The 18,429-nt window shown below is 42.6% G+C and overlaps 1 protein-coding gene across 3 annotated transcripts in view; it reads right to left on the bottom strand.

Annotated features, from left to right (window-relative positions):
• The window catches only part of pard3ba (par-3 family cell polarity regulator beta a), a 195,437-nt gene that overhangs the window by 173,156 nt on the left and 3,852 nt on the right, over positions 1-18,429 (bottom strand). For all 3 annotated transcript variants that reach the window (XM_082524118.1, XM_082524119.1, XM_082524120.1), the window contains exon 2: positions 13,283-13,384. In XM_082524118.1, coding sequence (XP_082380244.1) covers positions 13,283-13,384 — 102 coding nt within the window. The remainder of the gene's footprint in view (positions 1-13,282; positions 13,385-18,429) is intronic.

Genomic DNA, 18,429 nt, shown 5'->3' with positions numbered 1-18,429 from the left:
ATGGCTCTAGAAAGCTCTGCGGAGCACTTACAGAGTGCCAACGCACGACTACACCAGGACAGTGTGGCAGCATCAACAGTGAGCGTGTTTTATTGGACTTGAGATGAAGTGTCGAGGGTCAAACGGGAAGATTTTGGTGTTGTGTTCAGTCTGAAGTTAGAAAAAACCAAAACATAATGCCACAGTGTTTGTCTCTCTCCCCTAGCAGCTGTTGCAGTCATAGTGATGAAGCACGTGGGGTCCAACTGGGAGCGCAGTCGCTGCTAAACACACACGTACACAAGAGCGAGACACCAGCTGAGGCGCTGAGGTGCCGGCCACATTATTATATAAGCACATTCACAGGGACAGGGCAAACTCTTCATATATCACACATGCCAGAAAGGCTGAGAGAGGGAGAGATGTGGAAGGGGAGGAGGAGGAAGGAGGCAGCAGGAGATGAGGGAGCAAAAGAGTGAGGGAGGTGGGTGACGAGGGAGCTCCGGGCCTCGTATTTCTTATGCTGGCAACACCAATATCACACCGGCTCGTTCATCATTCCCGCAGCATGAAACACATCAGCGGTGGTTACACTGGTGCTGTTTCACATGTGTGGACACGACACACTGACACAAAAACACACACACACACAAACTCATAACCTCCCCCCGTCCTCATAAATGTTCATAAACACACATTCCCACACAAACGCAGGAAGAAAAATCACACATCCAGCTTTCTTCCCCAAAAGTCAGAGCCAGAGTCTAATAATCAGCTTTCTTCTCCCCTTGGCCATCGCAAGGCCAGCTGCTCCATCCGCCCTCCCTCCTTCCTCTCGGGATCTGACAGAGAAATAGAAGGAGTGATTAACTCTGAGCTGTGAGGCTGGCGCCCTCTCACCTGTGGCTCTCTGCTCCTCCCCCCGTTTCCATCTGCCCTCCCTCGACACTGAGCTTTCCTCCAATACGTCACCTCTTTCTTTCTGCCCGTCGCCCTCCTCCTTGTGCAAGCACAGCTTTGGAAACTCTCGGGATGATTTAAAGGAAAATCCGCACTCTTTGCTTTGTAAACACACGTCATTAAAAACGGATCTCGTTTTGGTTTCCATTTGCCTAAAAGTGTCGCTGCCCCCTGGATTGTTGAGGGGCTGTTTCACCACAGAGCTTGCTTATACAGATAATGAACTACACATTAATGACACTTTGCACTTCTCGTTTCCATGGAGAGCCAACATTGCTCACAGCCTGAAGGTGGTAGGAGGGGGGAGAAAGCCTCACCTGCAGTTTTGTTCCTATACACCCATCAGCATACGTGTTCCTACCATCAGGTCTTATTAGATAGTTATTGACTCAACATCAAAGCCTAGAGAGGAAAAGTGAGATTTGTGCTGCATTACATCCCAAGTGCAACACACCAGCTGACAGCCCCCATCAAACCACATATAGCTGTAAGGAGGCTCGTGCTACACGGCCAAGACAGACTGCAAAAAAAGACATCATGATGTGTTTAAACCAGCACTTCTCTCTCTCCTATTAACGCGCCGTCTATGAGCTGCTAATTAACTGTCCGTGCAAAACAGACTGCTGAAACAATGACTCGATTATCCATTTAAATCTTACATCATCTTTAATCAGTTCTTCTTTTTCATACCATAGGAACATAGGACTTTGTTTATGCAATACTTTATGATATGCATGTACTCCCACATTTGTATTATAAACAAATTGGATGTTTTGGGCAGCAAAAAGTAATCAGATTTTTCTGTGTTCAGTCACAGCTTTCAAGGCTTGTATACAAACCACAGTTGCCAAATTTGAATCTGGTAGATTTTACCTGTAAGACTCAGGCTTTAATGATTTTACCACCATCCGACATTGTTATCCTGAGTGAAGAGAAAAATCCTGAAATCCACTTCACACAGCTGTTAACGGTGTTGTCAGCCAAACATTAACACAAAACTATCTTTGTAGAGGCTGAAGCCCGCTTCTCTGCCTATTGATGCCTGTTAATGCCAGAATTCTTTGTTCCCGCAGACAGAACGCCAATGAAAAAAAGAAATAGTTTGAAAGCAATTTATAAAAACAAATGTCGAACCATTTCAACTGCTGCAGTCATGTTTTTTACAGGTCTCTGTGCAGTACTGTGGAAAACTAAGTACACCCTTATTGTTAAAACCGGAATTAAGACGGCAAGTAGCAGCCATGAGTGGCTAATCATTGGTGTGAGCGCCTCGATAAAACCAGTAGTTTGGGCCTTTTAAAGGTCTGGAGCATTAAGTTGTGTGTTAGCACAGGGACACAGAGTGTGTCCCAAAAAATTAACTGAAAGGTCAGAGTATGCAACACTTGGAGAAACTGCAAAAAGCCCGAGGGCTACAGTGGTGTAAGTACAGTGGCCACTTTGGAGGGTTTTTAAAGATGAACCAACTTTTTAAGGTCATGTCACAGCATCCCAATCAGGACTTTGACAGGGCAATTCAGAGGTGGACTTGCTAGTGTGTTTTGGATCATCGTCCTGCTGCAGAATCAGAGTGTGCTTCAGCTTGAAGTCACGAAGAGACGGCTGGACATTTTCCTTCAGGTTGTTTTGGTAGACATGGTCATGAAAGTCTGTTCTTTTGCCACCTCCAGCTAAACGCATGTACAAAATTAGCTCGTGCAACAGGACAATGATACTACTCAAGGTGCTGCAATGGACCAGTCCATGTCCAAATAAATGCCTGCAAACCTCAGTATAAGCAACAGTAAAGCGACGTTGTGTACTAGAGCTGCCCAAAAATGTCTCCACAAGCTTATGAGAGACTGAAAACAATTAAAAAGTTAAAGGTGGTTCTACAAGCTACTGAATCATAGGGTGTACTTAAGCTTTTCCACAGCACTTTGTATAATCCTGTGAAAACTAAGTACCCCCCATGACACCCCTGTTTATTTTGCACGCCTGTAAACATATTGACTTCAAATAACTCAAACCTGTTCTTATCCACAGCAACTAAACCACACTCTTCTCCTGGGTAATAAGATTATGTTTCCTGACTCTTATCCTTCTGATTAAGGGGCATTTATATCCATTGAAAAGGTAATATTAGTGGAGAGATTCTCAAGCACAGTGACCTGACACTGGTTCCTCTATTTGTCATCTTCCTCTATTTTGTATCTGCGGGCCTCAAGGACATTCTCAGTGCTCATTATCAAATTTGAGAGATAGTACAGAAACTTACTGTGCTCGCTTATCTGGAAGTGAGAGCAGACACAGACGAGCAGATAAAAAGACTCTCTGTGGAAAGATATACTTCAGAAGTGGATGACCACAACTACTGTAACCTGTGCTTGTTTCTTTTCTCCTAGATAAGGTGCTTTTATAATAAATGTAGCTGTATTTTTTCACATCTGCGTTTCCTGAAAGATTATTATTTGCGTGAGGACATTAACAACAAACATAAGCTGTATTATGGCTTTTTTGTGAGCTATTTTTACTTAAAGAGGAATGATTAAGCTTTTCCTTAGTTTCTGTCATGCATCGATGCTGGATGCTTATGTCAAACATGGTCAAAGTTTCAAATGTAAGGTTGGAATTCATACAAATACCCTATATGAACCAAAAGCTCAGACATCAGGTAGTTTTTTCCTGCCCTTGGCTCTGGATGATGTCAGTGAGATCAACAGCAACAACAGAAACAAACTGCACTTTAAGTACTTTGTTTGCACTGAAAGTTCTATAAGGCATTTTGTTTTCATAACAGCAGATTCATTCTGCATGCAAAAATCTTCATAAAACGATCTCGCCTTCATTCCATATGTCCTTCCCGTCTCAGACGTAGGCGGGCTAATAATTGGAGTGGCCCATTCAGGCACATTACAGCCCGCAGAGCTCCATTCATTAGGCCAATCAGTGAGGTGATGAGGTTGAGAGGCAGGAAAAATGAATGATAACAATAAGAGTGTGTGTTTCGTGCAGGAAAGTGTGATTTTGTGTGCATTACAGTGGACGCAGATGTGGTTTTAGCTGTGTAATTGAAGCATGAATCATTAAATATTTAACCTAAATGAGCTGGATTTGAGTATTTGCAAGCATTTATCCTCTAGTTGCTTCAGAAGTAGACACACACACACACACACACACACACACACACACACACATTCAACCTCAGACATACGAACGCACGTCCGGGAGTGTGACTTTGCGCTGATTTGAGTTATTAGCAGTTGGGAGAGAGCTAGGGGAAAAACACTCGGCGCGTTTTCCACACACCCTCAAACAGCATACACACATAATATACACTGCTCTGGGGCGGTGCCATCTAGGAAAACAGATGGCGAGAGGCTGGTAAGGTCAGAGAGCAGATTTGCTGTAAACAAGTTGATCTATAATAGATCATTAGCTGGATATGAGTAGCTGCTCTGCAGGCTGCTGTGCCAAAATCATCGCTAAGTGGTGAAGCCAATAACTGACAGCAAACACGGCGCAAGCTGCAGATTCACAACAACATCACTGCGACTGAATTTGAACATGTCTGTTTATTTTGTACCAGCTGAAATTTAAATATCAGGTCTGGATTACACACATCATTTGAAAGACATGATCATGGCACAGATCACCTCCTCAATCACAATGATTACATGCATGTGTCATTAGGGACAAAAAAAAAGAAAGAAAAAAAAAGAAGTCCAACAAGCAGTCCGCTCCCTCAGGCGCCTCCTGGTACGGGAGGTACGGGATAGTCAGATTACAGTCGGATCGCCTCGCTCCATTAGAAACTAATGGGTGGTGTGATGGTGACTTAAGAGGGCAACGTAGATCCTTATGATTAAGACCGGGAGGAGAGCCAAAGACGAAAAGATCTGACGCTCCTGATGACCGAGCGTATTCTTGATAGGTCGCGCAAACTTATGCAAAGAAGCAGAAATGGGCCTTATCCGAGCCGAATCCCACTCGCTTCGCTTCAGTGAACTGACAAATCACTTTGGAGAGGTGCCATTATTCAAAGTCGAAAGGTAGAGCTATGGATCATCTAAAGAAATTAAAATTCCAAAGTGCAACTTGCATGCAGTTAAATGAAAAGCAGACAGGCACAGCGAGAATTATTTCTCTTTAAGCCTTCATTGAGTTCCCTCGTGGTTAATTGCAATCAAACCAACTTTGGTAAAAAAGTGTGTGTGTCTTTCTGAGTGTGTGTGTGTGTGTGTGTGTGTGTGTGTGTGTGTGTGTGTGGGGGGGGGGGGGGGGGGGGGGGGTTATTGTTAATTGAATATAATCAGATGAAGAGCTGTTGTGGCGCTCACATGGGAGGGTTGAATCAAGGTCGCGGCTGATGAGATATGATCAAATCAGCTCAAGTGACCGAATCCCGTTGGGCAACTCGGCTAATGTCTGATCTGATCTGCAGGCAACAGTCTGTCGCAGAGATAATCTAATGTCATTCAATATTTTGTATGTTTACAGAATATCGAATAAATAAATTCATCACTGAAGTTCACAAGAATGCATAATAAGTATACAGTCGATAAAGTTAAAAAAAACGAAACAAAAAAAACAAACAAACAAAAAAAAAAAGCATCTTCCCTCCATGGAACTCATTAGCTCTGCAGGAAATCCTATTTTCACAAAGCTTATAGTGAAAAAGCATCTCATCCTGCCTGTTTAAAGTGTAACTGAATGCAACAAAGGTGGGGAAAAGTTGTTAGCAGTCCAGGCCTTTTGGTCAAATGCTCAAAAAAATACTGACAAAGAAAAACATCTTAATTTCTTAGATTTCTTTAAGTATTAGACATATGCACACATAGTATAGTAGTTAACACATTTACTGGTTCAATTCAAGCCAGAGGAGCAAATCCACTTTGGGTTTGTATCAAGGAAGGCATCAGGGGTAAAACTGCCAAATCGAACATGCTGTGGTGGCAAAGGAGCAGCAAAAGGATCTTCTTACTTAAATATCAGGTACAATTCAGATAAAAGACTTAAAGCTTAACACAGTCATCAAGTAACACCCCTTTCCTTGAGAACAGTAGCATCGTTGCAGAGTGAGTTCTGCACTGGTACCTTCTGAATACAGGCCAACATTTCAGCATTTCTGAGAACTCATTATTGTGTTAAATCGGTTAAAAAGATTAGTTAACATTCTTAAAGTAGCCTCTTACATAACTGTAACTTTGGGCTTGATAATTTAATGCCACATGTACTCACACTAATCTGTGTTTCAGTGGGTGGCTAAGGCAGGACTCTAGTTCAGTCTCCTCGGCAGAGCACACGCATCAAATGTCTGATCCTGAGATTCGTCTCAAATGAAAAAAAAAAACATTGCTATTGCCACCAAACATCATCAGCAGGGTGAAACCATCTAATCGAATGACAGTCTAACTCCTGCACACGTTCTCTGGTAATGCATAAAGGTTGCAGCTCTGAACTCAATCCTCAAGTCTAAACTCACAAGTTAAAGTCAAAATTGAGTTAGAAGTCATCATATCCAAGGGGCATCTCTGACAGAGTTCATTACGTGACTTTGAAGTAATGAATTGGGGTGATTATTCTCAGGAAATGGATAGATAATATTTAGAAAGAATGCATGATTAGTTCCCCCCCAGTATGCAATTTAGTTTAAGACAATCAAATTTAAAATGCTCAACATATTTGGAGTCCCCAGGCTCCATCCATGATGGAAACCCAAAGAAATGAAAGTTCTTTTTTTGGAAAAATAGGCAAAATCAATTAAGCAGACAACACAAGGAGCACAATGGCTACGACAGAACTCCAACTACACATGCATGACTTTTAATTAATATTCAAATGCGTGAGGCAGGCATGGTGTTGAACACACTCCATCTTCACAGGTAAGAATGTGTGGATCATGATTAGAGAGTGGAGGGGGTATAGATTATGATTAGGCAGGCACGTATGTGACATTTTCCAATCAGTGCACTTGAACCTCATGCTCCTGTTCATCACCGGCCATTCACACAGTGCGCAGAGTTATGTGACTTTTCAGATGCCAATCAAATGCGCCTCGCCGTGGCGGTGAATGAGGGGAATGGAGGTGAGGGAGCGAGATGTCACAGAGCGTCAAAGGCTAATCAGTACGTCTGCACCTCGCAATCACGTCCTATTCACTAAAACTTTTTCTCCGGCGCGTTAGCACGTTTTAAGTAAAGCCTCATTGTCGCCTGTCAGAGGGGCTGACATCTGACATGTAATAAATGACTTCAGGCAAATCTCCCGACATCATTTACAAGGAGAGGTCTCCTGCAAATCAAATTTGCAGCGGTATTATTTAATTTCATTGCGAGTTTTGAGTTTTAAAGTTCAAAGGTCACAGCTCTATGTCCTCATTTAGCCTTTACGCTCATGCTTTATTGACTTTAATTTGCATACTGCAGGCCTTAGAAAAAGAAAAAAAAAAAGAACTATCTAGGATCTTGGAGCATTTGCTTGTCGGTTCTTTTTGTGTCTTTGAGGTCAGTCGTGTTAAACACATTTCATGACGGTATTCTGAAGGACTGTTTTAAACAGGTACCTGCAGCAGGTGGAGAGCTGATAAATACGCCCAGCTCAAGTATTAGAACGAGGACCACCAGCTGTATTCATGCCAGATACACTTTGCTAATAACCTTCTGCCTTCAGAACGGCCCCAATTCTCCGTGGTTGGGATAACTCTTCTGAGATTTCGGTCACTAATGATATCATGGGATCCATCTACAGGATCGATGCATGCTTTCACGTTTACTCCACCAAACTATAGCCGCAGTTTCCAGTTCTTAGCTGACAGGAGTGCCACTCAGTGTGGCCTTCTGCTGCTGTAGTCCATGTGCTTCAAGGTTCAACATGCTTTATGTTTGCAGATGCTCTTCTGCACCACATTAGCTGTAACGAGTGGTTTCTGAGCTACTGTGTCTTCCCTATAAACGTAAAGTACTCTCCTCTGACATGAACAACGCATTTTGACCTAAAGAAGTGCCACTCACTGTCTGGCACAAACAACCATGCTGCGTTCAAAGTCACTTAAATCACCTTTCTTCCCCATTCTGGTGCTCTGTTTGAATCTCAGCGGGTCATTTTGACCATTTCTACATGCCTTAATAAAGCACTGATTAGATATTTGCAATGACAAGCAGTAGGACAAAGTTAGGCGTATGTCTGTAAGAGACACCCGAATAAGGATCTTCAGCACTCAAAAGGAATACATACTGCTTTAAACACATGCTGGTTTGCATATTAAATGCCAAACAAATTAATTGAGTAGTAGAGAAAACAAAAAGATTCAGCTATAAAAACATTGCTCAGTACACTTTTGGTAGAAAGAAATAATAATCAGACTTTCATCATAGCAAGATGCAACCATAACTGGCGGACTTCAGTGCACATCTGTTCAACTTCCAAAATAACACACATAAATCTTTCCTTGCGTGGTCCCCAGTTAAATAAGCTCATTATTCAAACATGTCATTTTGTCTTTAAAGCACATCGCTCATCACCACAGACATACTTTAACTATCATAACACATTTCCATGTGACTGAGTAATTTTTCTAGCTCTGGATCCTCCATGATGACATGCAAGCAGAAGAGATGGATGATGGGAAACGGTGCCGTAATCAAGCAGTTGACATCTCAGTGCGAGATCAGCTGGGATGTGCACCCTTACATTTACATTCAGGCAACCAGAGAGAGGTACTGAAGGTTCACTGATGCCTTGTAGGCGCAGTAATTAAAATGGGCTAATTAAAGAGAGATGGAGGAAATCGTTCCAGTTTTTTTTCTCTTTTTCTTTTTTTCCTTTTATTAAATTTCCCATGAAATTAGTTTTTTTTTATTTGCTAGCATGAAATAGAAGAAGAAGAGTTTTTTTTTTTTCTCTCAATGTGTTTTTCCCTCAAAAGCGAGGCATGTGGGGATTAACGTGTCGGTGTGTGTACATGGAATGAGGAGTGACAGTCCACTTATGAGAAAATGTCATGCTCCCTGAGTTTAATTCCCACTCTGTGGGAGATCGGTGTGACAAGAAAGAATGCTCATACATGTCGAACATTCATATCTGAGCTGCTTGAGGGTGAAGGAGACGAATGATTGGAGATGGCTTTCTAATCATAGCAGCAAAAAATAAATAAAACAAATCTCACCAATGAACACATAATGGCATGTATACACGTGAGAGCTTGTATACAGCTTGCACTCTAATAGCATGCTGGCAGTGGACAGCCTGCCTGACAGCTCCTGTGCAGCACAGAGACATATAGGGCTAATGGTCACAACTAATGCAGGACCTCAAAGGACTGAATAGGGGAAAAAAGACAGTTCCAGGAGCAATGAATGGGCAAATGTGTAGTACTGTCAAGCATTATGTCTACAAATAAGTCTTTTTGAAAGGATAGAGGGACAATATGGAGCCAAACTTCGAAAGTCAAGGCAAAGAGAACTGGTTTTTCATGCACAGAGGAATTGTTGGTTTCAATAGCTCGAGGATAATAAACTGTTGCAAAAAACTAATAAGGTAGCACAGACTCAGTGACTTTAGTTTATGTGGGAAGCTTATATTATACATGTTATTGCTTCTCAGACCTATATTTTAGGACTGATAGTGTCTGATTAAGCTGCATGCACAGTTATCTGACTGAAGCATTCTGATTCCCATTTTTAGTGCCCAACACTGCTGCACAGCACGGTATAGTTCACCATCAGAGGGTGACAAATTAAAGGGTTGAGATCTGGTGACTGTCAAAGCTACAGTATGTGATTAAAATCATTCTCATACTAATCAAACTATTCAGTGAACCCTTTTTTTGTCGTGTGGTATGAAAGCTTTTGGTATCTTATCCTTTATGGGTTTTGATTTTCTGTATTTGCCCATTTGACACGCAAAAAAGCTTCTGAAAATCAGATTGTTAAAGAGTTTAAAAACACCAAATAACACATAAAAAAAAAAATATGCTTTTAACACAGTCGGCACATGAAAAATCATAGTACAGCATGTACACATGATTATGAATGCTGAAATATTTCTAGTGTTACAATGTAGCACGCAACACGTTTCAATCAATCTGAGTCAGTCTGCACCGATGAGAGCAACTCGTTTCTTTGCACCAGGGGACTCGGATCAACTGGTTGCCAGCTGGTTGTATTCTGGTTATACTCCTAAAGACAAGTTGCCAAGTATCCGTGTTATCAGCATTTGAATCGTCATCTTGCAGCAACCGTGTCGGTATTTGTGGAGGAATTTCTAAATTTCAGTTTCAGATCTATGAAGTTCTGACTGGACTTTGAATGTAAATAGTTAAAGTAACTTTCTGCGTATGAAGACAGCAACTTATGTGGATTTTTTGCTGATTTATCACAGTTTATGGCCATATTATCACAAAGACATTGCATTTAATTGCCAACATGTCCCCATTCAATCACAATCTCATACACTACCTACATCTTACTGCCATTTTATCGCAGTTTCGATGCACTGAGGTCGGTTTGAAAACTGCAGCTGACTGGTCCCAGACCTGGTCCTGTCTGTGAAGCAACCATATCAAAAGGCAACACACAATTTCTTTTGTGTGATAGTCTCCAACCACTGTAGCATTAACGATGAGGAAATGGTACCAATAGGAAGTTGCTACGGTAAAGTCCATAAAGTCAGAGGTTAATGACTTGCACACTATCAGCTAACTGCAAATGGGTTGGTTGTAATAATGCTACTGAGAAGTTCTTTATCTCAGTAGACAAAGCTGTGATAACATTAATCTTTAATGGAACTAATGTACTTTTAAATGTAGCATTAACCAACGCTGTATATTTCAGTGCATCACATGCAAGCTCACTCCGTGTGTGTTTAGCTACATGACTGAAAAACACTCAAAAATCGACTGTTATGCGTTAAAAGGGGGACAAACTAGTTTCTAAACAGTGATTTTGCCAAAACAGCTTGACCAGATATGACTTGTGTCTGCCCACTTCTCCTTAACATTAACAAAACAGAGGGGCATTAGACAGGTCAGTGACTAACCCCACCCACCACGCTTCCAGCTGTCATCTGAGAACTGAATGGCGCAGATCCCCCCCTTCATTTTACACCGCCACAGTAAAAGGTCAAAGAAGAGGAGAGTATAATTGACTGAACCGTGACCTCTTTATACTGTGGTCTTTTGTCTCGGCGAGTGTGTACTGTGTATAGGTGGTCACACCTAAGCAAACACCCCGTGGCCTCCCCCACATTCATCAGATTGGTATTAATATTCATGAGGAGGCTGGTGGCCGGTATCTCGAGTCGGGGGGCTAATGAACACAGAGTGTTCTCATGCTTGTATGTATGTGTGCGCGGGCATGTCGCAGATGCAGGGGGGCAGGAGTGTAATCAAATCACAGCCGACCCCTCGTCTCCGCCCTCATCAACCACCGGCGGCACTCCTCCCATAAATGCTAACATGCTACGTTACGTGTTCGCCTGTGGTTCGGCCCAGGCGGTGGGGACGTCGAAGATGTGTGTGAAAGTGTGGATGAATAATAGTCAGGGGCGCTCAAACAGATAAAGAGGTCTAGACTCGCAGCTAAGCTAACCACTAGGCGTACAAATAGCAAACCATTATCTCTCATTAGCATCCGCAGCTAACACAGGGCCCATGCTGTGCAGTGGAGGGCCCTCACAATGGGTCCACTCATGTATGATTGATGGTGAAACAGCACCGGCCACAATAACAGAACAAAAAAATAATAATAAAGCACTAAAGATAGAATCTGCCGGCTGCAGCGAGGTAATAAAAATGTAGACAAACAAAAGGAAGTCAGACTAATCAAGAATGCCAGGCACGGCTCATTAATCTGTGAGAGCCGACGCTGCTTGGGAGCCCGGAGATAAGTCGGATGACTGGCACGTTGTGAAGATCACGCACGCTCGTCCTATTCCGGTTGCTATCTTTTCATCAGCAGCAAAAAACCCCAGAAAAAACAAAAGGATGAAATGAGAAGTGAGATGAGAGGAGGAAGGGCGTTTAGAGAATTGGTTGAAAGCTGGGAGCGTAAAGTAACAAAGGTAAATAGGACAGTTCCTGCACGGTGCAGGTTGGAGTGAAGCATTTGCTCAGCACGCTCGGAAAACGAGAGCGCCGATGTCGGGGTTAACGTGTTGTTGGGAGAGTTTGATCAAACGCCAGATTTCAATTATGACACTTCATCGCCGCTTTGACGACGCTGACAAAAGGCAGGCTCGGGGTTGGAAAATGAGTCATTAAAATCTATGACTCACCGTATGCGCCGATCTTATGATTAGAATTCCATCTGCCTGGAAAATGAAGTTTTTGTTCTCTGATTGCTAAAAAATATTTCTCCCTCCACTAAAGGTTCTCACTGAGTTTACACATCTCTTATTTAGCTCCGTCCCCCTTTTTCACAAAGAGTACTTTGCCAAACGTGCAACACACACACACACACACACACACACACACACACACACACACACGCAGCTTAAAACACCAACTCTTATTGCACTGTAAAAGGTCGGCTGAATATTCCAATTCCATTTCATTTGGCCTTTTTTGCTGACTAAGTGTTGGTAATTCATCATGCATCTGGACCAAGGGCTTATGAATATGGATTTTGGGTGGTTTATTAGCACAATTTAGGAATGCATTATGGGAAATTAGCAGGGGGAATAAAATTTTCTCTTTGCTGGAAATTGGGCCACCGTGTGTCTTTTTTTGTGCATGTGTGTGAATGCAGAACAACTGCCAACCAGCGCTCTGTTCGGGCGAACTTCCCTCTGCATGAGGCTGATTTCTTTAAATCTGAAATGGTGCCCTTTCAGTACAAATGAAGATGACTCCTATAATGTTTAGCGTGCTAAAGAACCACAGGGAAGAGGAGAAATTAAGTTCGCTTTCACACCACGCAGAAGTAAACTACGACGCAATCCACTCCAGAGCAGAAAACTCATTTTGTCACGTCTTCTTTAGCTGGTTTAGACTCTCATAACCAGTGGATTCGCTAATACTTTGTTTATTGAGCATTCTGTCATCCTGCCGGGCTGGAGACTTTAGCAGGGAGTCCAAACAAATCCTCCGCAAGGCGCTCAGAATGACAGATTCTCTGCTGTAATAGACTGTCTCTCCTGGCAGGTAAGAACAATCAAGAAACAGCTTAATATTAGTGCCAAGGCTCATTTTGTCATGCTTTGCTGTCCAACTGTGAGAAACTGCTGTCAATCACATGTCACGAAGAGCGGATGAAAAGGATAGCACAAAACAGCAGACAGATAAACACAATGCAAAAACATAACTAAGAAATCTTTTTGCTGGAGTGTCAGGGTTTGAGTTCGAGTCTGTCTGCTTCTTTCTCACCTTGTCTCTGTCTTCCACTAGATCGCTCAGCAGGTCATCCATGTCCAGGATGCCTCCCTCCATATACTCCAAGTGGTGGGTCTGCATGGCAGTCTCTCCACGCTGGAAACAAAAGACACAAGTTGGAAAACATTAGAACTAGACAATCAAGATATCAGCATCAAACTCCCCTCACTGATCTACATCTAACACCCAATGGCAACCCAATCCTGAACTGGATAAGCAGAAGAGGAATGATGGATGGATGGATAGATTTAGGACAGAGCCCATACTGCAATCCATCACCTTCATCTTTCATAGTTAAGCCAAAAGCACACAACACCGATCCAATCAGACATCGACAAAGAACCAATTAGCTCACAATCCAGTTCTTACTTTTCGTTGCTCATACTTTAATTATTAGCAACAAAACTGATCAAAGTCTTAAATCCAAACAAATTACACTGGCTGATGCCAGGAAACCCTAAAAGGCAATTAATAGTCGCTGTTGTGCAACAGCTTTACCACTACCACAGCATATTTGCCATTTATGTAGCCTGTGAGAAGCATGAGAAACTGGCATTTACGGTATTACAGAAGAGTCATAACAAACATTCCCCGCCAAAGTGATGGAGAAACACTCCAATCAACTACAACATTTAAAACCATGACATCAGCAGCAGCGACTAACAACGATGGGCCCTGATGTTCGAGTGAAAGTTGTTTTGATGTGTACCACCCATCTGAACTATGTTTCAAACCAGTACATACTTAAACGGTAACGCCGTCCCTGACAGCAACTGTTTCTGAATGGCCTGAGTAACACAACAAAGAGCCTATCGTTTTGATCTGGCCTCTTGAGTTCGCCATGTTCGAGATAAGAGACCTCAAGTTCAAAACAACTTTTCAGTGACCAAACTGGGAAACAGCATCACCATTCCTGTCTACATCTGTGACTGAGCACTTTTAACCAAACATTAACACGCACACATACTTCCATGGATGTACAGGGGGAAACTCGGTTCAGTATCTTCCCCGAGGACACTTCGACATGCTGACTTGGAGAGCTGAAGATCGAACTACTGACCTTCAGGACAACTGGCTCTACCCCCGGAACCGCAGCTGCGGCTCAGGAGGTCAAAACTCATAAATATTTTAATAATAGTGGTGTGATGCTGAAGTCTATTAACACTTAGAGAGTTGGTATATTAGCTTTCAATAGATTAGTCTACTTTTCCACTCAAAACATGTAGATCACACCAAAATTCATACAATTCTTTACTTCCATTAGGAAATAAAGCTCACATGGTGTTCATCCCTCTGCTTTGGATTTTTCTAGCATGATCTGTTGCTGTTTCTTTGCAAAGAACATGGTGCTCTGCTAACAGTGAACCTGTCCACAGTGCCGAGGCGATGTCTCAACAGTTCAGGGCTGCTTTGGCAGCATCAGACTGACCTACATAGCATCAGTCAGGTGCATATGTATTTTTAGGCAGCATGTGAAAAAGTTCCACAGCTAAGTCAGAACAAGATACCTGTAAGTAAGAATGTTTGCATTATGCTACAAAACTGTAACAAGCCTTTAAACTTTATGTAGCCCTCGTGGCTCTACTACCTTCAGTCTGTCTTCATAAAACATGCGTTCATGCTTTATTCAGTTGAAAGTTCTAGCTTTAAAAATGTTAGTTGTAGCTCCGTTTTGGCCAACTTACTATAAGTGCTATGTTTTTAGCAACTAATGTAACATAGTAGCCAAAAATCTGGACTCCACAGTAGGTTTTCCTGTTTGTTGGGTAAGTATATCATTGTACATACGTGTCACCGTGTTATCGGTACAGTTTGTGCAGAAGTATGTGAGAGCCCGATGAGAGCGAGACATTTTTCCAGTTTTGCTGCTCCGTGGGGAGCGGTGGGCACATTCCGGGCCAGTTTTGCAATCCCGATGAGCAAGTTAGATTGAACACACCCTCAGACAGGAAACTACACGCAGCTCATCAACAAACAACAGGGACTTTTGACAAAGCCACAATCTGCTGTTTACACAACATAATCAATGGAGAAGTACACGAACAATGACACCTTCCCCTTTTTGCGACCCTGCAGACACGCACACAGCCTGCTGTGGTCTTGCTCTGCTTTGGACCAAGTTTTTGTTTTGTTTTTTCCTGTAGGAAGATGGTAAATTGGACACATTTAAAAAACTATACAATTCCATCCTTGTTGATGGGTTAAATTTAGCTCATATTTGGAGTTTGTTTTGCACAATTTATATTAGAAGAAATTTGTAGAAGTCTTTGACGAGCCTTATCGTTCCTAACAATGCACAGAGTAGGAAATGGCTTATTAGGAAGCGCCCATACCAATAAGCAATCTGTCCTAAACAACACAAGACTGCATTACCAGCAAAAGTATCGACTATAAGCGAGAAGCCTCGGAGGCTGGAATGAGTTTGGCTGAGACCCAGTGAGCGGCTTCCGCTGTATCACCGTGCCCTGTTGTGAATGAGCTCCTTCTTGCTCGGCTGCACTCGAATGTGAATTACGGAGCGCAGGGGAAAAAGAAAACAAAAACAAAACAGAGCGTCTTCCTTTCACAGTGGGCCAAGACTATTCTCTTAAACAAATGACAGGGAGAGCCTGGGATATCAATCACAGCAATAACGCCAGAACCTCTCTCCACTCAGAAGTGTCATTAAAGTAAGTGTCACTTCTGAGAGATAAGCGCAGAAAATAACTACGACAAGCACAGTTTTTCAAAATCTTTATCATTATGTCGTTTTTAAAAGTTCAACTCAATTTTACTTATATGGCACGAAATCATAACAACAGTTGCCTTAAAAGTCTTTATATTATAAGGTAGAGACCCTACAATAATAACGAGGAAACTGCAAAAATCAAAGGATTGATTGTTGAGGAAGCACTTGGTGACATTGGGAAAGGAAAAAAAACAAAAAAAAACAATTTAACAGGAAAAAACCTCCGGCAGAGGTCTACATGCTAAGATTGAAATAAAAAGCTGCACAGCCTTTACTTAGGACTGTCCCGAGTTGGTGGTTTGGCACACAGTGAACTGGATCCTAAATAGTGCCTGAACTTTCCCTATTTAGCTACATGTTCTCAAAGATGGTCGTGCCACGTGTTACACAATATGTAAGGGTCTGCTGTGGAGCAGAGGCTGCACACAAAGCTGAATGCAGGCGTTTGTGCCACTGTACTACAGAGACACGGCGAACACGTGAACATGGAGTCATCTGAAAAGAAGTTCAGATGGTGCTTTCAGGAACACCTGCACATGAATGGAATGTGACTACAAGCCGACAGGAAAGTCGCACAACAAAGAACAAGCAGACATGAGAGATGTCCGTGGCTGTGAGCGCAGGTTTCCCACACAGATTGCTTTCAGATAAGAGGCAAATACACACGACACGTTAAAACACGCAGTGAGCTTGGGTTACAAGCTGTTAACTGACGACTCCTCAAAGTATACCGCGCCATACAAAGCACGAATCTGATCATTTTTTTTAAAAAATTATTACTACAAAAAAAACAAAACAAAAAAAGAAAAGACGTCAGTATGGACCGAGAATGCCACGCCAGAAAAACCGGTTGAACCTGAAAAACTGACGGCATTCTTCTACTGCTGTGTGTGTGTGTGTGTGTTTGTGCACAGGCCAGCCACAGCAAAGGATGGGAAGGGCGGTCATTGGTGCTTTTGTGACGACATAACATCGGCACACACCTTAGTGAAATCAGAGGCGCGAGCGTGGTTTTTAAGGGAAAAGAACTCATTCAAATCACTGGATTAGTGCGCGGGAACGTCCATGTGTTAATGAGCATCGCAGTCAGCGAAGCTTAAGCACACCTGGCACACGCGGGAGGCCCCGAGAAGCTTTTTCCTCTCTACCCAGTGATGAAAAGGGATGAACGGATGACACTTCACAGGGAAAGTAATCTTTAGGGAGGAAAGAGGGCAATAAAGAGAAGTTCTTCTGAAGTCCCTCATTGTCAATCCCTGGTAATTCCACTCACTTTTCCCAAGAAATAAATAACAAAAGGAATCGGGAGTCAGTCAGTCAACGGCAGAGGGGAATTACCGTGACAGTTAGAAGAGTAAATTCCCCGCAAATTACACCATTAAGTCCCCCCATCATTTAAAGAGATACCTCCTCCCCCCGCCTTCTCCACCTTCACTCTGGTGAGCAAATACGACACCACTCGAGAGCGCTGAAGCACTGGGCCGATTAGTGAAGCTAAACTCGGCGAGGAGGCGGCGGCGGCGGAGGAGGAGAGGGAGCGAAGGGGAGGCTATTTCACACTTTGATCCTCAGAAGAATGTGCAATTACAAAGCTGCAGGAGCAAGGCGTGGATTTAGCCATGACCAAAAAAAAAAAAATGTTTTAATGAACACGTCGATGAGGAGCGTCCGCCAAGGCACGAGGGTAGAGAGAAAAGCTGGAGGGAGTTATAGTCAGGGGGTTAGGGTTAGGTGTGATGCCTTTCCACCTTGCAAAACTATGACATCACAACAATGTGATTGCTCACTTGGGAAGGTGAACCTGGACCAGCATTAGTTTTGAAGATCCAGGAGCAAAACCGACAAAACACTGCGTCTGTGGCTTTTTAAGGATTATGCATTAAATTCAGTTATTATCGAAGAGCTGATGCTTTTTAAATGATTTCACATTTTATTTCGTTATTTTTAATACCTCTGAACAACGGTGAGATTAAACCTTGTTTGTTTTTGTCAAGCCATTTACCAAAAAATGGTTCTGCCATTTCAATCCTGCATGTTTTCTAAAACTGAGGCACTTGCGTTCAAATTTATCCAAATTGCCACCACCTTTAACGAATTTTGGGTTTGCTTGTTTAGATGTTGCTTATAAATGCTCGTTTTTTGGTGGCATTTTGATCCTTGTTTTGTTTTTTTAACACTTTCATCTTTCGGTAAGTGGCAAGTGTCATGGGATCACATCTGCTTTTTAATGCCTTTTTAATGGCTGGGCTATCAGAGTTTAAAGTCTCGTGCATCAGCCTGCACCTGTCCTGCTTCAGTGCCCTAAAGGCAGAAATACAGCCTCATCTCTAGGGCGGGATGGTTTTCCTTCAGGGATCAGGTGCGCCGAATGATTTCCCCTAAAACGCAATTGCAGCAGTCTGATGAATGCAGC

This window comes from Aulonocara stuartgranti (genome assembly GCF_965226115.1).
Source record: "Aulonocara stuartgranti genome assembly, chromosome: 23".
In the NCBI taxonomy this organism is placed as follows: Eukaryota; Metazoa; Chordata; class Actinopteri; order Cichliformes; family Cichlidae; genus Aulonocara; species Aulonocara stuartgranti.
This window is presented reverse-complemented; position numbering and strand designations above follow the sequence as displayed.